Here is a 19,951-nt window from a genome sequence, read left to right as displayed (position 1 = left end):
ATTTAAATTAAATTTGGTTTCATAAGTGATTATTACACAATGTGATTATCGAATAATCAATTTTATTATTGATTCTTAAAGGTAGGAAATTATAATTTTCAAAAGTTGATTATTTGATAATCCAATTATAAGTTACTATATGTCTCACTTTTACCCTCTCTAATTATTTTTTTACCCCAAAATAAACTTGTGTCAATATTTTAACTTTAATTAATTTATTAATTACGAAATATTTATTGGAATTTTATTAAATAAAGAAAAATAAGACTTAAACCAAACCATCTCCGGTGGAGAGCCACTTTCCGCCACCAACGAGATTCAAGCTTATGAAACAATGCCAGCATCGAAAAAATCGCAATCCAATGATCCATCCAACGGAGAAAATATGCTTCGGGTGCACGGAGGTGATAGCTACAACCTTCATCACACGTTGCGCGTGTAGCATGATTGGCCGCTCATGGCTGAAATGTGATGCTAGATTTGAGTAAATCGCGGTCTCAAGAGTTCGTCCGGCAATATCCGAAACTTTGACCCCATGTGCGACGAATTTGTTCACTATTTTCCAGCCGTCTCGAAACTAATGGTCTTATCGGAGAACTGGAATTTCAATGATGATGGGCAGTGCATCCAAAGGGGGCAACTTACGTCCCCAAGATCTACCTTTAAAATGGATTATTTTTATTACAAATGAAAACCTCTGTTAAGTTACTTGACTTCCATTGCAAAATGCAAATACAAATCAACAACCACCGCAAAATACTGGATTCAAAAGCCGAAAGGAAAAAGAAAATCAACCATGGGCCATTGTGACTTGGCATAAGCCAATTGCCCCACGTTACACCTTAAATTTGAAGGCCTCCATTTCCCTTCCAACAATATTGCACCTCATAAAACTCCCAATAGTTTTCATAACCATTTTGACATCTTGAAATCTACTGCCTTCAGCCAACTTCTTATACAAATAACTATCAAACGTCATTCTCTGCACGTATTCATCCCCGCACAACTCCACCAATGCTTCCCTCCCCACATTGCTTCCATAAAATACTCTCTGCAACAGATCCAGAAACCTGTACGTCATCAAATACTCGTCATCCCATTTTCTCAAATATTCCCTCTTCAAATCACTCTCGCTTATCATTGTATCCCCTCCTTCCGAAGCCTTCACTATTGCCTCCCCACAAATCCTCCCTGATTTTGCAGCAAAATAGATTCCTTCGCCCGAACATTTTGTCACGTACCCAGCCGCGTCTCCTACGAGCGCCACGCGTCCCGACACCCGCACGCCACGTGGGTGTTCCGGTATCGGGTGGGCCTCCACTTTCATCACCCTCCCACCCTTGATCTTTTGCCTGACTCTTTCCCTGATCCCTCTTTGATAGAATTTGATATCCTGCTTCGCGCGCACCGTGCCCGTGCCCACTGCCACGTGGTCGCATTTGGGGAACACCCACGCGTAAAAGTCGGGCGACACGTCGTTCCCCACGTACATCTCAGCGAGGTCTTTGTAGTATTCCATTTTGTCGTCCGGCAGTTTGATTCTCTCCTGGAAAGCGATGGCGCACGTGTAACCTCCGGCTTTTATGGATTTGGCCACGCGGCTGTGCGCCCCGTCGGCGCCGACGATGACGTCGACGGCCAGAGTGCGCTTGGAGTTGTCGATCGTGTGGTGTACGATGTAGGGAGCGGTGGGGGAGGAAGAAGACGGGAGGTCGACGGCCGTGACGAGAGCGTGGAGGAGGTGGGCGCCGCGTGACTGGGCGCGCGAGCGGAGGAAGGAATCCAGCACTTCGCGGCGGAGCATGGGGATGTACTCGTCGGGTTTGAGAGTCTTTGCGCCGAAATCGACGGTGAGGTTAGAGGGGGAGATGATCTTCATCCTGGTGACGTGGCGGTCGATGAGGTGGAGGGGGATCGAGAACTCTTCCAGCATGCACAGAGGGATGGCCCCGCCGCATGGCTTGGCGGTCGAAGGGCTGCGCTCGAAGAGGAAAGTCTCAACTCCGCCCGCCGCCAGAGCCTCCGCCGCGGAGGATCCAGCTGGGCCTCCGCCTATCACGGCGGCGCGCAGCTTGCGGCCTGGGAGAGGCGCGTTGGCTGTGATGGCGAGACAGGCACGACGAGGCTTGTGTGATTTTCTGGTCAGGAGAGGAGAGAAGAAGGTGGCGGCGTGGGAGTGAGGTAGTGAATGCGCCATTGAAATGCAAAGAACAAGTGAGTTGAGCCTTGAGACTGTATTAGTGTATCTGTATTTGTTGCAGTTGCTCGCCTTTTAGTATAGACTAAAGAGTAAAGAGAGTGAGTGGAGCAAAGTGAATTTAATATTTTAATCTGATGAAAAGTGAAATTATTATTTTAATCTGATGGGCACTTTTGATTTGTTTTTCCCTATCAAGACTCTTTCAAGAACCTTTTTTTTTTTTTTTTTTCGCAACAATTTGTCAAAAGACAACTGCATTAACATTGATGCATGTCTATGCAAATTTACATTTGAGCATTTTCAATTTACAGTATGACAGACAACATGTAGTAAAATTGTTGCTGCACCAATTAAAAGCTATTTTAGATTTTGCTGTTAAAGCATACATCTGCAACGTGCCTGCTCTCAGTCGGAATATGACGGTGTTGTGAAGACAAGGGCCCGGACGGAGATGGGGCGACAAATATCAAACAGCGGTTGGCCTGACCAGGCTGAATCGGCAAGCAAGGCGTTGACAGCTTTTGTAGGGTTGTAGAGATCCCACCAGATATAATCAGAATCCCGCTCGCAAGCCATCTCTACAGAAAGGCATCCGATCATTGCACCATACAAACCAAGACCACAGCAGGCAGTCTTTGGATCCTCAAATCCTGCATTCATGACCAACAAAATTATATTATCAACAATTACTCATTTCAGAAAGTTAGGGATAGCATTCCTCGACTCCTCTGCTTACTTCTCATCAGATGAGTTCCTGATTTCCTCCTATACACCGATCTCATGTATCAAGAATAAAAGAAACTTGAATTTTAGCACATAAAATCTAAACAAACAGAGTACCATGCTGTTAACTCATCTGTTCTGATGGTCATTTGATATGGACTATTTGCCAAAGAGTGGCAATCAGCTTATGTATCCAGATTCCAAATTAATGCAGAAAACTAAGCGAGATGGAACCAAGCGTGTGTGGCTATATCCAGGTAATGAGTCTCAAAGCTCTATTCTTCACAGTTAGAGGACTGTATCTGAAAATTCCAAGGGTATATAAAATCATGTGTCTGTATTTTTTTGCAAAATTTATCAAACATAATGCCGTGATCCTTGGAACAAAGTGATCCATGATTACCACGAAAGCATTAGGTTCACTTTTCAAATACTAACTAGAACCTGTGAGATTGTACCACCTCCATGGTTCTTTCTAACTGCCAGCTATCAGACAAGTCTGTCATCCACACAGTCTGCTCACTGAAGTTAATATTGTACAGTTTACTTGCTAACATTCTTAGACTAGAATTATTTATTTTAAGCACAACTTGAGGGACAAACATGGAAGGAAGCAGTTGTGGAATTATGAATTCATCAACCTAATTTAAGCTAACCAGATTTTATTTAGCAGCAGAATTTCTCTGAGTCAATCAAAATTTAGAAGACAGAAGGTAAATCAGACAGGCATTATTTGTGTTAGGGCTTCCATATGACTTGTAGCACCTTTAAATTAAATTCCTTCAATAAACAAGTGTAGAAAGGAGTTCATACCATAATATTGGGGATTGTTCATCATCTGCATAATTCCTTGGTATATATCACAGAAGATTATATGAGCATTAGGTAACTCTGAGTTCAGGTTGATAATGCGCTCTTCTAGCATTGTATTGTATTGCAAAATCAGCTCATTGACTTCGGCCACACAGCCCTTTCCCTCATCATCTCCAGCAGTAGAATTACGCCACTCCCAAACAATACGTGGTGTGCATCCCAAAGGCAGTATTCCCATGCATATGATCCTACGCACATTCGCATCGTACAGGTCTCTCATAACATTTACCATCTGGTCCACCAAAATACTAGCAAATTCTAGGCCACTGTACTTGCCCATTACACCTGAGGAGCTTTGGAGAAAGAGGTCAAGGTAGTCATCTTTGCCAAATGAAAGGTAAAATACGGAGGATTCAATGATATCTTTAGCACTCCCCTCGCCGAGTTCCAGCTGCAAAAGCTGAAAGGTCTCAAACACTTGGCGTAGCTGTTGATTAAGAGACTGATGGCTCTGGCTGCTAGGATTCATGATTGTTGCTTGGGCTGAACCATAATTCAAACCACTTAATAGTCCGTTTATTGATCCATTCTGGCTGTAGAATGGTGGAGGATATGGTAAGCCCTTTTTTTTAGCTGCATTGATAATACAATTACAGTAATTAGCACAACAACAAACAAAACAGGTTGAGCTAGAGTTCATAGTAATGAAGACAAGCAAAATTAAAATGTTAAGAGGGAAATATGAGATCATGAATTCCCACTGTTCCAAAATTACTAAGGTTCACACTTCACAGAAAATAAAATCATTTAGACTAAGACTACCCCGACTCTTATTGTCATAATATAAAGAAAATAAGAAAAAATTAAGCAGCTTCAATTTTATTAGGTAGAACTAAGCAATAATACTTCTAAAAGTAGCTAAAGCATATAAAGCTGGAAGTATAATTGGAGAAGAAACAGGTAATGTATCCGTATTTCAGTCAAGGCCTGATCTTAAAGCTACAATAGCATTCGTGATGAACCATGCACATTAAGTGGAACAAGTGAGCGCCACAATAAATCTTATACCAACCAAATTAAGCAAATATGAAATGAAAACACTTTAACAGCTTTCCTCCTCTCGTGAAAGGCTTCTTTCCCGAAAATTCAGACAATCTCTCCATAAAAAATGTGACTGTGATTGTTCATTAGTCTTCTGATCTGAGCCTATGTAAGCAGCAAATTTTTTTTTGGGTCTAAAATCTAAATGTTGTTTGCAACCACACCGATGATTTACCTAAAATCAATTCCCTTCAATTGGACTGTTGATGATTTCTCTATAAAAAATATGGGTTCAAAGAAGCTAACCTGAATTAGCTTCCTATTAGAAGAACAAGTTCATAGTAGGCGCGTTTAAAGAGCGAAATTACAGCCAATAACCCCAGTCAAGACAAGCAAATGCAAAGAGAATTTTTTAGTCCAATTTTACTCAGCATTTCACAAATGTGCTTCCCAGAAAGCACATCTGTTTTAGAAATCAATTGAACTACTACTACTATTTATCAAGAAGTGATTTTCAAGAAAGCCAATAACCCATTACAAACCAAAGAGGCCACTAATACATACAAATTGAAGAAAATAAAATCATTAAAAAAAAAAACAAGAATCAAGAAACGGAGTAAACACTAGAGAGAGAGAGAAACAGAAGTTACCGAGAAGATGGGGAAGGAGAGTGGAATCGGACCCATTATAACAGGGAATCAAAGAAAGATTGTGATGAAGAATTGGGTAAAAGAGCGTGTTTTCTCCACAATCAACTGAAGAATCACCCAGCACGTTAAACGACGTCACATTGTTTCCTGCTACACTAGTGCTGGCAGTCATACTCACCATCAAAAAACTTGCAACGAGAACAAGTGATGTCTCTCTCTTCATTCTTCCTGTATCTTTCTCCAGCTTTTCAGAAAAATCTCTTACCACGTTTCTTTTGCTTTCATTTTAGTGAACTAACAAATTAGCTGTGCCTGCTGTGCAGCGTTTTGATTATTTTTGTTAGCGGGAACGGTCAGGGAAGGGAACAAGTTTGTTTGACAAAGCGCTTTCGGATTCGGAGGTTATAATCGGATCGGGTTGGGATGAAAAATGATGAGTAAAAATAAAAAGAAAATGTGCCTTGACCACGCTAGTGCAATTCCCTTGTAACAAGTCCTCAAATAAAATTATTACATTGTAAATTTTTTATTAAAATTGTTCACCAAAACCATGAACTAGGTTTTATTAATTTATTCCTTTTAACTTCTATGTTTTTTTAGGTAAATTAAGGAGTTCATACCCATGATAGATTCCTCAAATTCATGAACACTTTTCTTCTTTTTCTTATATTTTATATTATCTTTTAAAAAATAACAGATGAAAAAAAAAAACACAAATCAATTTTTTAACTCTCAACTTAAAACGAACTAATTGGCCACAAATTCACTTCGACGGGCCCCTTGGGGGTAATTTTTAAAAACCTCCCCTGAGGTTTGGGCTTGTTGCAAGTAGATGGCGAGAATTGATTTATTTGTAAAAAACCTTCTACCGTCAGTTAAGTTTAACATTGACCGTTAGTTGACCATGCAAAGACAATATTACCCTTAACAATAGTTTGTAAACGAAAATAACTAAAAAAAAACCAAAATTATTGGTGCAAAAAGCACAAACCCTATTTTTTGACAATTTTATCCTTGTCAATTCTAAAAATTTACAATATCATAGGTAAAGATTATGACTATTTCATTTTTAAATTTTTAATTTTATCTTTCTTGTAGGAATTTTAAGGAAATATCAATAATTTAAAGAGGATTTTTTAATTTTTTAATTTTAACTTTTTTATAGGAACTTTAAGAAAATATCAATAATTTAAAAAGTGTAAAATAGCTAATAATTTTGGTTTTTTTTTAGTTATTTTCGTTTATAAACTATTGTTAAGGGTAATATTGTCTTTGCACGGTCAACTAACGGTCAATGTTAAACTTAACTGACGGTAGGGAGTTTTTTACAAATAAATCAATTCTCGCCATCTATTTACAACAAGCCCAAACCTCAGGGGAGGTTTTTAAAAATTACCCGCCCCTTGGGGCATTAACATTATTTTTTCTCACGTCTTTTGCTGCAAACTCTTTTCTGTTATCGCTTCTAACGAACAATAACACCAAATTGGCGATTCACTACCCACCTTCTAAGAGAATTGGACTTCATGGAATTGAAAGCTCTCAAATCTTAATTAGTTACATTTTTTTTCAAATAATTTGCTCAACAATGTCTGATGGATCACATACATGGGTCAATAGCCACTATTTTCCCCTTTTCTTGTTTTCTCTGTTTACAATCTAATTGACAAAAACACCGAAAAGGGTCTAGGGTGAACTGAAAAAATATGTAAACGAAAACTTATTTCGTTATGCCTCCAGACTTTTCAGAAATTGTAAGCTAAAGCTGTTCAAAAGCCAATAAAAAATCTCAATTTGTGAGCGCGAAAATTGCACACTATATATGTATAGTCCAACAAATCAACACCAATCATCTATACCAGAAATCCAATACCCAGAGACTCAATTTAGCCGCAATTAGATCACCTTATCAGCTGTAAAGGAAGTAATTTTTCCCACGTCTTCATTCAGCTTTGAGGTGCTGGTGCTAAAACATGAAATTCTATGCTCACCAACATAAATAATAACCCTTGTTTCCCACAAGGGCATAATGAGAGGGAAAGGGACAAGTCAAGAATCAAGGTACTAGTACAGATAAGAAATAACCGAATAAGCATCAAGATGATGGTGATCCCAAAGAGAAAAAAAAAAAAAAAAAAAAACAAAGATGATAACAAAGAAGTACGACCACAAATGGCATTCAATCTGCGGCCTCTATTCTTAAATTTTCTAGTCCTTCAGAAATAGGCTTGGAATTAGCCAATTGTGTCTATACCTTATATCACACACATATAAGTTCAGTATATAATAAAATCAAATCGCTCGAACTCCATCAAAAGTTTTATGTCCAATATTAACTCAGAAGCTTTACCTCTTAGTTGGGACTAAATTAACTGTGTAGCTAAATTATCATTAAATGAGATAAATGTTAAACCACAGAATGACTAGAATGCATTTCTTCGCCAATGATTTATCTATGGCACATTCTCTTGATAAAATGATTGCAGACATTAGTGAATGCCAATTACAAATATCAAACGATTTCCCCAAAAAAAAAGATATATTTATTTTAAGAAGCACCTCCACAACATGGGAAAAAAAAAACATATAACCTCTTGCATACGAAGGGAAATGAAGAGCATTTTGAATGGCATAGCAAGGAGCATCATGATCAGCTTGTCTGTTAACTACTATGAAATAAACTATGTCTAATATTCAAACATCTAAGTAAAAGAATACCACATTAGTGGTGTCCAGAAGCATATTGAAACATACAATGTATAATCTGCTACACAAATTACCCAAGACGAATAGCCTAGTGATGGCTAGAAGCATGTGGCTATTACGATCAGCTTACTAAGCCTTCAGCTTGCCACTCATCCCACGCTTATTGTGCCAAACACTTCTCCTATTGCCATTCATTGGGTTCTTCTTGGCTGCAACTGAACATTGATCAGTCCGACCACCCTTACTACTCATCTCTGTCTGAAGTTTACGCCTCCTCATCCTATTCTCCAATCGTATTCCTCTAAGAGCACGGGCCCTCCTCTCAATTTCAAATGCTTGTGAAAAATTCCAAATCCTAACAATGCCTTCCTCACCACCACATACTATACGATCAGCACCAATGTCCACTGATAATAAATTGCACTCAAACCCATGCAACATTCTCTGAGGTGGCTCCACTTCAATAACCCTTGAAACCCTCTTCCCTGATGTATGCCTGCCGCTCCTTAACAACTTTCTCACATCAATCAGCGAAAGCTTTCCGTCACCAGCAGCTGAGACAAGCCAAGGAAACTCAAATGCAAGAGAATTAACAGGTCCTGTATGAGGAATCCATGTAGCAACTAGCAAAACATTAGCTTCAGTACAATCATTAATGATCTCATACATGTGTATGGCTCCATCCTCCCCACCTGTGAAAAGAAAATCTCCAGTATGGCTTCTTGCCAATGACTTAGTGTTACCAACATGGGCACCATTAACAACAGTCAGTAGACAACCACTGTTAGTATCCCAAATATACACATCAGAACCTGACGTACTAGCAACTGTAGTGTCATGCGGTGCAAGACCATAAACCCAGTCACTATGTCGCAAGACCTTTAGGCACTTGAGTAAAGCACGATCCCATACACGCACAGTCATGTCCCATGAACCACTATAAATTCTAGTTAGATCCAATGCAAGGGATGTTATTGGTCCTTCATGCTCCCAAAGCCGAAACTGAGTGTTCTGTTTCTCCGAACCACTAATGTCAAACAAATGTGGGAGGACCTCAACTGCTCTCCAACAATGAATAAATCCATCGGTACCCCCAGCAACCAAGAGCTTCTTATCCGCAGCAACCGCTCTAATAGTGCAACCAAGTGGCTTTGAAGATGCAATCGACAACCCATCCTCCAAATGCCACATTCGAACAATTGAGTCGTACCCAGAGGTAAACAAAAGCTTTGCTGAAGCCAAAACGAAAACTGTGAGAACAGCTTCTGTGTGGCCATACAGAACATCAATGCTATACCGACCAAGGAAAGTCTTACTCCTAAACTCTCTCTCCACAAACAGTTCCTTCCAAGACTTGTCATCCGAAAACCCAGCACCCAACGGGGCAGACGCTATCGGAAGCCCCCATCTCTCACAATAAAATTCCTTCCAAGCATGGTGGTCAGATGCTAACCTATGGAGAATTGGGGATACACACGAAACTATACCTAGCTCTTTAGGATCAAGGCAATTGAGGATCTCACTTATCAACGCCGGGGGAAGGTCAGTTATTGTTGACCGATGAAGATTCGATAAAACATCATTACACGGCAATTGTTTAGATTCCAAAGTGGATTTTGTAGCTTCAATCTCAAAATTCAAATTGTTTAACTCAGATTCAATTTGTGAAAGTAAACTATCTTCAACAGAGTTAGTCAAATCCTTCGAAACTCGAGTGACGCGTTGGCATTCAAATGCCATAAAATAAATCGATGCCCTAAAATTGAAAAACTAAAGAGTTAGAATCTGAATCCCTAGAAAAACCAGAACAGAAACCCTAGACTTAGTCCTGATTAAAATGCGATATTAAAATTTAAAGCAGAAAAATGGAGAAAGATCCAAGGGATAAAGGAACCGCAAAAAAAAAAAGAGTTAAATTCGGGAAAAAAAAATTAAGAACGATATTTGGGCATTAAAGTTACCTCTACTAGTTATTAAATTCGCGATTAGCGATCTGCGAAGCAGAAAAATGATGAAGTGCTTGTTTCGCTTAATTTATTTTAGGGGCTTTTATAGCAAAGGAGAGAAAAGAGTCCGGGTTCAAACGGCGGATTTGGAAGCGAAGAACAATCACCGTTCAGTGGACAACGAATCAGACGGTTAGGATGAGGTGAGCGAGACTAATAGAATGGTACCAGCCGTAGGATTAATAACTGAGGAGTGTATATCCGACGGTGATAATTAACAGGAGAAATTTGACTCAATGATTGATCTTGTTTTCCTTTGTGTTTTATTCTAATATTTTATGCTGTAATGTGCACGTGTATGATATAATCCATTACCAACAAAATATCCACTTCATCTAATGTTGCCTTTTCAAATAGCATTCACAATCCGATGACTGTTTTCATATTTCTTCTCAGTTCAAGCCTTCATAGAATATTTATATTTTTTTAATATAAGTTTTGCTTCAACCTAAACACACGATTATTTCCAACAAAGTTAAATTTTCTTAATAAAATTGAACATTTTTTTTTTTCATTTCTATTCAAATGATCCATTTCATCTAATGTCTGACTTATGAATAAAATTCAAATCCAACGACTAATATACTCACTTTATTTATTTTTTATTTTTATCTTGTTACAAGAGACTTCGTAGAGTACTTGTATTTCTTAATATAAATTTTTGCTTTAGCCCAAGCACCCGCGTGTTTCCAACAAAAATTAAATTTTGCTAACAATCTCTTAACAAGTTCATGTTTTATTTCTGTTCAAAATATATCTATTTGATCCAATTTGTGACTTTTGAGTAATATTCAAATCAATGACTATACTTTTGCTTTTAATAAAAGGCCTCATATAGTACTTTTGCTTCTCTCCCAAAAGCATTTCCTCTTAGTTAACAAGAATAGTGTGTATATATATATATATATATATAGAGGATTCTCTAAGTTACATGCATGTATCTTATCATTATATATATATATATATATAAGTCAATGCTTAAAGGATCATAAATTATTTATATTATAATTACTATTATTTTTACTTTAATCTTTTATAAAAATTAATTTCTCTTTGATGCATGTCGTACAAGTCAACTCTTTCCTTGGTTAGGTAACTAAATATATTATTGGAAAATCTGTTGGAAAAATAGTGGACAAGTAGTTAATTTGAAGTAGGACTTTGACTAGGACTTACTTGGTGTAATAAGTGAACAATTTAGGGTGATCGGGATACTCTTCCATGAGTACTTGAAATGGTATATTTGTATGATTAAAATGATGTTTGGATGAATGAGAAACTGATTGTTTATATATGAACATTTATGCATATACCAGTAAGAATATGAGCATAGAGACTCTCTCTTACGCCCGCCCCGTTTAGTTTAACTCAGGTGCACCCGCGTCATGCGTACACAAATTTCAACCCAAAACTGATTGTTTATATATGAACATTTATGCATATACCAGTAAGAATATGAGCATAAAGACTCTCTCTTACGCCCGCCCCGTTTAGTTTAAATCAGGTGCACCCGCGTCATGCGTACACAAATTTCAACCCAAACTATGAATTTTTTTTTTTTGGCTCTTAAATTGCTTAGAATTGAAAGCAAAGAATCGTAATAGATAAAAGCTAGTTCTGATTGTAAATTACAATTAAATTTTTGAATTAATTACAAACTTTTGATTATAATATCCTTTTAATTATAATATTTAAGGCAGTCATTATCAAGTCCTTAATGTATGGTTTATTAAGACCAAAATGTTCCCTCTCAATACTGATAAATTGATGACTTTTCTTCATTTTAAAAACACAACCACAAAAAAAAAAAAAAACAGAACCACATATAAACGCTATATGTTTTAATGCCCTTGTCATTTTCTCTGTTTGATTTCAAGCACGCTGAAATTTCACTAAGAAACGATTCAAAGGTGTGTTGAAAACACTCGACAGTACGTGGTAAATCTGTTTGAAGAAAATTATTTAATAAAGGCCGAGGGTTATTTCTATAATTTTATATTGTTTATAGTTTTTGTTTAGTTGAATGTTTATTGTAATTTAGCTTTACTGTTTAGCTGTATTTCGACTTTGTTCTACTTAAACTGTTGCATGTTTCGAATAAAAGTCAACATGCATTATACAGGGGAAAGAAAAAAGAAGAAATAAAATGAATATTCAAGGTTAAAAATAAATTAAGAGGCATTAACTGTCATATATTTCTTCTCCAAAAAAAAAACTGTCATATATTTCATAATTTAAATTGTTAGCGTGCACAATTCATGGAAATATTTTACGTATTGCTCTCTCAGATATATATTTGAATTAACAAGAAGTATGAATAAGACAAAAATAATTAAGGAAATATAAATAAATCAATGGCTTCCTCTCATATTATTAAATTTTCAACTAACAAGACATGATTACAAGTATGATCGTTTAAATGAACAAAAAACACACATGGAGACAAAAGAATATGAGACTTCGTTCATCTATTTTTTCTGACGCTTGCTAAATTTATAATTTTGCAAGCTTAGAAGAAGAAGAAGAAGAAGCCAGCAACTGCGGCCACAACGGCGACGACAGAGACCTTAAGAGCAGCAGCATCGCCTTGGGCCGGGGCTTGGGCGGGTGTAGCTCCGGTGGGGGCTGCGGCGGCGGCGTCATCAGTGGTTTCAGGGGTTGGTGGGGAGCTGGCTGGGCTGTCATCTGCCTGTGGTGCAGGAGCAGGTGCAGAAGCAGAGTCGTCACTGCTTGATGATGATGATGGAGCCTTAGAAGGAGCCTTTGATGGAGCCTTTGGTGGAGAAGAAGTAGGTGTAGGTGGGGCGGAGACTGGAGGCTGGGTCTGGTCCTGAGGTGGGGAATCGGCAGCTGGAGCCTGAGCAGGTGGTTCCTGGTTCTGTTGGGGTGGTGGGTTATTAGCAGCGGGGGCCTGGGCGGGAGCAGCTTTTGGGGCTTCCTCCTCGGGCTTATTAGGTTGAGCTTGAGCTTCCTCGGGTGCGGCTGCCGGAGGATCCTGTTCTTGATCTTGAGCTGAGACTGATCCTGCCACGGCCAAGAAAATGAGGGCTAGAGCCACAAGTTGACGCGCCATTTTGTTTTAATTTATTTTTTTGGAGTGATTTTTGTTTTGATTTTGTAATAAAATGAAAGTGAAATAAAGATGATTCTAAAGAATGCAGTAGTTCTCTAATAGATAGAGAATTACTGCAAAGTCAAAGAATGATGTAACGGGAGGTGAGGGGAAGTAAATTTATAGTGTTTGAGTGGAAGGAAAATTGGGGAAAGCAAGAGAGAAAATGAAGGAATTAAAGACAGTTGTTTGTTAATCACGAGATATTTGCATTGGCTTGACCGATTCAAGAGGTGATTCAGATACCGAAATATATGCTATTGTTAGAGAGAGTGTGGCATATTGTTAGAATAGAATGTTTACAAACAAGGGACTACTTCAATTGCATTTTTAGGCTTTTTTTTTTTAATTCAAATCTTTTAGATTTTAGGGTTTGCCGAATAAGTAAATAGTTTATAACACAATTTCTTAAAAGGTGAGGTTATTTATTTATTTTTTGTTTTGGAAATTTACAAAAATAACTTAAGAATTTTAGGGTCTTTAGTCAATTAAACTTTTTCTACCCTATGGAGCCAATTTCAACATTTTTAGACATCAATACCCTTGTCATTCCATAACCTAAAAAACTCCTCTCTTCTCTCCCAAATCTAGCAGCACGGTCTTGGCTTTTCTGACAACAATTAATGGTAGTTGGATGGGTGTTTAACGGCAGCTTCATCTCTAGCATCATGCGGCTGTATTTTTGGCACTTAAACAACAGTTAGACGGGTGATTAACGACAGCTTCATCTCCCAAAGCAATTTTTTTTTTGTTTCATTAAGATTGGACTGTCATTTGAATGTAATTAAGTGTATATTTTATTATAGATGAGTGTTAGTTAATTTTCTATGAATTTTGAAAAGTATTTAATGAGATTATGATTTGAAAAAAAGGGCATGTGAGATGTTTGTTGAAATACCTATTGGATTTCATTATTTCATTTTTGATACATTGTGTTGTGGGTTGATTGTGGCTTAGTGCGAATCCATGTTTGGCAAAGCAGAGCAAGTGATTTTGGGCACAGTCTATCAAAAATGACATAACAAAGTTTAATAAGCATTTCAACAAACATCTCATACGCTATTTTTCTCAAATTATAATCTCATTAAATACTTTTCAAAATTCATAGGAAATTAACCCTAATACTCATCTATCATGAAATATACATTTAATTACATTCAAATGACCGTCCAATCTAAATGAAACAAAAAAAAAAAACTAGCTTTCGGAGATGAAGCTGTTGTCAACTGCTCGTCCAACTACCGTCTAAATGCCAGAAATACAGTGGCATGATTCTGGAGATGAAGCTTCTGTCTAACGCTCATCCAACTACCATCGATTGTTGCCAGAAAAGTCGAGACCATGTTGTTGGATTTGGGAGTGAAGAGAATGTTTAGTTTTTTGAGTTTTGGAGTGATAAGGGTATTGTTGTCCAAAAAATGTTGAAATTGGCTACATAGATAGAAAATGTTTAACTGGCTAATTTTGTAAATTTTCCATTTATTTTAATTGCCTAGTATTCACTAACATGATTACGTTTATAGACCCCCAAAGAAAAATGAAAATCTCTTGAGGAAAATGAACAAAAATCCTACATAAACTAATGACAGATTTCAGGGTCCTCTTAGATAATGAAAATTGCTTAAACAATTGAGAAGCAAAATCAAGTTAAAAAGGAATTTTATTTGTTAGATCATTTAGGACATATATATAGTATTATGTAAGAGTACTTTATTTCATTGCTCTTCTAGACAAAAATTAGTCTAAGTAGTACTATTAAATGGCCAATAAATTAATTTAATGTCCATGGGTGATCAATTTCTCATTTTGCCTTTCCAGTGATTCATTATATATCGACATGTTAATAAGGTACTAATAATGGCGCAACACCAATATCTAATGAATAACACGGTGGAGGATAGTGATGTAACCTAACCACAATATTTATTCATTGCAAAATTTAATAATTAAATTGCGCTATTTGCACCTAGGGATGGCAAAATCCGAGTCCGGGTGCGGGTTTAGCCTTTCCGGATCTGGACCCGGACAAATATTTTTCTATACTGGGCCCGGATATAACCCGCATTTTTCCACTCCGGGTTTCCAGATTGCGGGTTTCCAACCCAAATTGATGAATCTAATTTACAAAAAAAAAACAAAATTCAACTGACAAATCAAATGGAAATTCAAATCTAGGATTTCAGTAAATTAAATACAAATCCATGGCCTAAACAAACCAAATACAAATCAGCTTGGTTCGAACCCTGTAGGAACTCATGATTCGACATTCACGAACTTGAAGGATTGGCACCTGGTGAGACAACGAACGGTGAAGGCAAGCTCTTTACTTCTAATTGTATCAGAGCTAGTTATTGTTCGTGACGGTGGCTGATACAAGTGACGACGGCGATGATTTGATGATGAACAGCCGCGACGCGAAGGTGGGCAAGACGCCAAGATGAATAGCTGCGATGCAAAGGTGGGCCAAGACGCCAAGACAAGCTGATGATGATGATAAACAGCCGCGAAGGTGGGCAAGTGAGTGTGACGACGACGATGATTTGATTTGATTTGATTTGATGAAGACGAGCTGAAGAGGGAAAGGAAATGTGTTTGCTGCGGCTGTGATTGTAAATGAATGAAGCCCTAGGGCACCTTTGCCTTTGGGTTCTTTTTTTTTTCTATTTATATTAAAAATATTTTTTAAAAAATTAGTATTAAAATTAATAAATATCCGGATCCAGATTCCGGACATACGGGTTCGCCTAAAATCGGAACCGGACCAGGACATGTGCGGGTTTCTAAAATGAGTTCCGGATTCCGCATTTTTATACATCTGGGTCCAGAAAAATTTGTCATCCCTATTTGCACCCTTAAGTTTCCTCGTTCTACGTACAAACTTGATCTCATTGAACTCATAACTAAAAATTAAAAGTTATATTTTTTGCTTCATCTTAGGTTTTGAGAGGTGAAGTTATTTGCACCTTAAAGTATTAATTAAATGCTTGTTTACTCTAAAAATTCCCTTCGGCAAACATTAAAAAAAAATCAAATTATACTTTGAAAGGTTTTTTTTTTTTATACTTTTCATGAGTTTTCTTGACCATTTTGATCAAATATATATAGATATATACGCTTAGTGTAAAAAGATGTAACGCAAAAAGTGACCTTATTATAACAAAATTTTCATTTACTCTTTTAACTCATCTTATAGAAAACTACATTTGCAAGGCATGCAAGTCTCCAATCTGCAAATTCTAATTTATACAAGTTTTTGTCTTACCTTTTATCGTACCTACAAGCGTCTGTTGTACGCAGTGGCGGACCTTGACCGGGCTACTGTCCAGAAAAAAAAGTCATTTAAATCCCTTATATTTTGATTAATTTTATATATGGATAGAATTTTTATTTTATTTTCATTCAGTTACCCTTATGTTTTATCAATTCCATATAATAATAGAGCTTTTATTTTATTTTTAAATATGTCCCTAATTTAATTGTATTATTTTTCCTATTGAAATTGGTGACTATTTTATAAAATGATTACATTATATATTTATTGAATAGATTGAAAACATTAGGGGTCTAAAATGCTATTACTGCTTTAATCTATTTCTAAAAAATTCTAATTAAAAAAAAGTATTTCAATGTAATATAATATCGTCACTCGTATTACTTGAAAAAACCATATAGTAACAATTATCAACATTTTCATAAACTTTTTATGTAAATTTTGGTATTTTATTTATTAGTTACGTTAACTAAGAGAACAAGTTAGAAAATAAAATTTGAGTCTTTTGAGTAGTTTTTTATAGAAGAATTATCAACATCTAGTTTTTCAAAGTGAGTCAGAGTGCCTGACAAATAAATAACAACACCCAAATACATTTTTGTTGGGTTGAATTTAGTTTATTATTTAAAACTTTGACCAATAATATTTTTATAATATAAAAAGATGAATAAATTTTAATTGTTTAATTTCTTTAAGGCTGGTAGTTAAGTATTTTTCAAACATAAAGGTTCTACTTGCAAATTTTAATTGATTATAATTACATGTGTTGATTTAATTTAACTAGAAATTCTTAAATGATTTATTAATTCTTATATAATTAGGTGTGAGTATATGTTGCAATGTCAGATTTGGTAATTGAAAAATAGTGTTTTTATATTTGAATTGTCTTTTATTTTCTACTCTTTTTCTATAATTATTTTTATCTAGAGTCTATTTATATGGTTTTTCTACTAATGAATGTTCATGCTTACTTTAAAATATAAAATTTTTAGTTTAACTTGGGTAATATAAAGTGTTGGGTTCACCCCCTGATTGTACGCACCCTATTTGTATTGCAAAGGACTATTGGGTGGAAACATAATCACTAACTGTATAAATAGCATCAAAAAATTTAGAGGTCCAACCAAAAAAAAAAAAAAATTAGATACGGGGACAAAACTTATGATAAGGCACCTCTAGATTGGGAATAATTGGTTTGTATTATTGCGCATTTGAATTGGAAGAATGCCCTTGTTTTGTTGATTATATTTTATCTTGTTCCGAGTGGTTCCTTCAGTGAAATTCTTGAAGACGCGTTTGGAGAAAATCAGCAGGTTATGGACATATCAACATCGATGTGTGCCTGTTAGCTCATAATAATATTTATGGACATATTATATTTGGGATTGAGGCCTTGATTGAATTGAGTTAAATTGGATTGGCTTTGTTTCTCTTTGAAAATAAATAGTGAAATATTGAGATAGGTAGTATATTATTACACTAAACGTCGTATATATTTGAGGATTTTTAATTTCCCCCCTCTTGTAGTTCAATTGAGGAGTGGAATAATATTCATAAATGAGTCCTTCAAATTAAAAATGGCAATCAAAAAGAAAACCAGGGGCTTGTGAATGGCTTAAGACCCTCTAATTAATTAATGCATGCAGCTTGGCAATAGCACAAAATTAAGTACTTCTGTTCTAAATCAGCTAAACCCGTGTTGTCAAGACACACAAAAGCATAAGAAGAACAAGAAGATCACTTTGTTCATATCTCTTTCTGATATGCTTAATTGCTTTTGGTCAAGCTCAGAAGAGGAAGAAGCCAGCAACTGCAGCCACACCAGCGACGGCAGAGACCTTGAGAGCAGCAGCGGATGATGCTGGAGCTGGGGCGGTAGCGGCAGCTCCTGGGCTGCTGGCAGCATCGGTGGTTTCAGGGGTTGGTGGGGAGCTGGAATCATCAGCCTTTGGTGCAGCAGCAGGAGTAGAAGAAGCGGTCTCAGCCGAAGGGCCTTGTGCTGGAGCCTTTGAAGAAGCGGCAGGTGCCTGGGCCTGAGGGGGAGGGTTGTTATTGGACGGGGCCTGGGCGGGAGCAGCGGGTTGTTGTTGCTGTTGTGGTGGGTTGGCTCCTTCAGCTGGAGGTGCCTGTCCGGGAGCTGAAGCACCTTGCTGTGGAGCCGCCGCTGCGTTACCATTAGGGCCACCGGGCGGTGTGCCTGGTGGAGGATTAGGTGCCTGAGCTGAGACTCCTGCCACAGCCATGAAAACTAGGGCGAGTGCAACAAGTTGACGTGCCATTATTTTCTTAATTTCCTGTTTTTCTTTATCTCCTTATTTATAAAGAAACTGAGAGAGAGATAACCGGGGATTCCAAAGAAAGCAGTAATTCTCTACGATAGAGAAATACTGCAAAGCAAAAGAATGAGGGAAAATGGATAAAATGCTGAGGCAATATATAGTGTTTGAGTCGGGGAAAGTTAGGTTTTGGTTTGTTTTGGTTTTCCTAAGATGGCTTGCTAATGTCTTGGTTGTTAGCTTTGGCTTGACCTATTAATGCGGGTGATTCACAAACCGAACGAGTTGATTGGTTCTATACTTGTGTTGTTAGAAAGACTAAATCTCTATCTCCCTATATATGGCATTTGTAATTAGAAGGTGAGCACGTGGAGATTCACTCAAATTTTATCAGAATTTAGTCAGCATTTTATACATATACTAGTGCTCATTTTCTTATATATACTAAAGATTATAAACTATCTAACAGGTGGTACTCCCTTAATTAGCTTAATTAATTAATGTCGGAAAATATATTCTATACACTCTTATAGAATAGAACATAAAATGTCTAATGGGTAAGAAGTGACTAGTGAGAGTGTAAAGTTGCCGTAAAAATAAATGTCTCAAATTTGAATAGAACATAAGCCATTATATTATCTTTCTAATTTTTATTTCGATGAATAACTGCATGCTGATAACATAGATTTATATTCGCCAATGGGCTCGTTGCCCATTAGCAACCCATGCGCCCAATACTGGGACTTGACTCCCCTCTTATATTATGCTGCGTTTATTTTTTGGATTGGAGTGAGAATCCTGAGGAGTGGGAATCCTTGGATTAGGAGTGTGGAGTGTGAGTGAGAGTATGATGTTTACTTAGACTAAATGAAAGTATGGATTGTCAATCAGAACTCTAATTATTTGTTTACTTTGTCTTGGATTTGGAGTAAATTATTTTAAATTACAATTTTATCCTTATGTACAGAATTATAATTTGTAATTAAAAAATTAATAAAAAATATATTTGGAAAATAAAATAAATATTTTATTATATTTATAAATTAATAATAATTACTAATATTCTTAATTATGTAAATCATAATTTTTTATTAATTTTAATTTAAATTATGTGAATAAAAATTATTAATAATAGCAACACAAATGAAATATT

The 19,951-nt window shown here is 36.6% G+C and overlaps 5 protein-coding genes across 5 annotated transcripts; all 5 read right to left on the bottom strand.

Annotated features, from left to right (window-relative positions):
- Nucleotides 1–343: 343 nt before the first annotated feature.
- Nucleotides 344–2,414, bottom strand: LOC18050726 (geranylgeranyl diphosphate reductase, chloroplastic). Its single transcript, XM_006446612.2, has one exon. The coding sequence runs from the start codon at nt 2,195–2,197 to the stop codon at nt 836–838; it is 1,362 nt and encodes a 453-aa protein (XP_006446675.1). The 5' UTR covers nt 2,198–2,414; the 3' UTR covers nt 344–835.
- LOC18050725 (GDSL esterase/lipase At1g71250) lies at nt 2,414–5,874 on the bottom strand. The gene is made up of 3 exons (XM_024191509.1): nt 5,428–5,874; nt 3,737–4,369; nt 2,414–2,850 (listed from the first exon to the last, which is right to left on the bottom strand). The coding sequence occupies exons 1-3, from the start codon at nt 5,648–5,650 to the stop codon at nt 2,606–2,608; spliced, it is 1,101 nt and encodes a 366-aa protein (XP_024047277.1). The 5' UTR covers nt 5,651–5,874; the 3' UTR covers nt 2,414–2,605.
- Nucleotides 5,875–8,085: 2,211 nt separating this feature from the next.
- On the bottom strand, nt 8,086–10,299 carry LOC112101159 (F-box/WD-40 repeat-containing protein At5g21040). The gene is made up of 2 exons (XM_024191654.1): nt 10,095–10,299; nt 8,086–9,889 (listed from the first exon to the last, which is right to left on the bottom strand). Exon 2 carries the CDS (start codon nt 9,871–9,873, stop codon nt 8,263–8,265), a length of 1,611 nt encoding a protein of 536 aa, XP_024047422.1. The 5' UTR covers nt 9,874–9,889; nt 10,095–10,299; the 3' UTR covers nt 8,086–8,262.
- A 2,348-nt stretch (nt 10,300–12,647) lies between these two features.
- On the bottom strand, nt 12,648–13,327 carry LOC112101157 (arabinogalactan protein 1-like). Its single transcript, XM_024191651.1, has one exon. It carries the CDS (start codon nt 13,210–13,212, stop codon nt 12,649–12,651), a length of 564 nt encoding a protein of 187 aa, XP_024047419.1. The 5' UTR covers nt 13,213–13,327; the 3' UTR covers nt 12,648.
- A 4,982-nt stretch (nt 13,328–18,309) lies between these two features.
- Nucleotides 18,310–18,801, bottom strand: LOC112100871 (tropomyosin-1, isoforms 33/34-like). The gene has a single exon (XM_024190734.1). The coding sequence runs from the start codon at nt 18,799–18,801 to the stop codon at nt 18,310–18,312; it is 492 nt and encodes a 163-aa protein (XP_024046502.1).
- Nucleotides 18,802–19,951: the final 1,150 nt, after the last annotated feature.

The sequence above is a fragment of the Citrus clementina genome, unplaced genomic scaffold, assembly GCF_000493195.1.
Source record: "Citrus clementina cultivar Clemenules unplaced genomic scaffold, Citrus_clementina_v1.0 scaffold_2, whole genome shotgun sequence".
NCBI lineage: Eukaryota > Viridiplantae > Streptophyta > Magnoliopsida > Sapindales > Rutaceae > Citrus > Citrus x clementina.
Note: the sequence above shows the minus strand (reverse complement) of the source record. Positions and strands in the feature narration are given on the sequence as shown.

What these genes read in the sequence shown, in the direction of transcription:
- LOC18050726 (XM_006446612.2), bottom strand. Translation starts at nt 2,197, where the DNA reads ATGGCGCATTCACTACCTCACTCCCACGCCGCCACCTTCTTCTCTCCT.
- LOC18050725 (XM_024191509.1), bottom strand. Translation starts at nt 5,650, where the DNA reads ATGAAGAGAGAGACATCACTTGTTCTCGTTGCAAGTTTTTTGATGGTG. An exon ending in TCTCCTTCCCCATCTTCTCG is followed by an intron (nt 4,370 to 5,427) that starts GTAACTTCTGTT and finishes TTATCAATGCAG; the next exon opens with CTAAAAAAAAGGGCTTACCA. An exon ending in GAACAATCCCCAATATTATG is followed by an intron (nt 2,851 to 3,736) that starts GTATGAACTCCT and finishes TCATGAATGCAG; the next exon opens with GATTTGAGGATCCAAAGACT.
- LOC112101159 (XM_024191654.1), bottom strand. Translation starts at nt 9,873, where the DNA reads ATGGCATTTGAATGCCAACGCGTCACTCGAGTTTCGAAGGATTTGACT.
- LOC112101157 (XM_024191651.1), bottom strand. Translation starts at nt 13,212, where the DNA reads ATGGCGCGTCAACTTGTGGCTCTAGCCCTCATTTTCTTGGCCGTGGCA.
- LOC112100871 (XM_024190734.1), bottom strand. Translation starts at nt 18,801, where the DNA reads ATGGCACGTCAACTTGTTGCACTCGCCCTAGTTTTCATGGCTGTGGCA.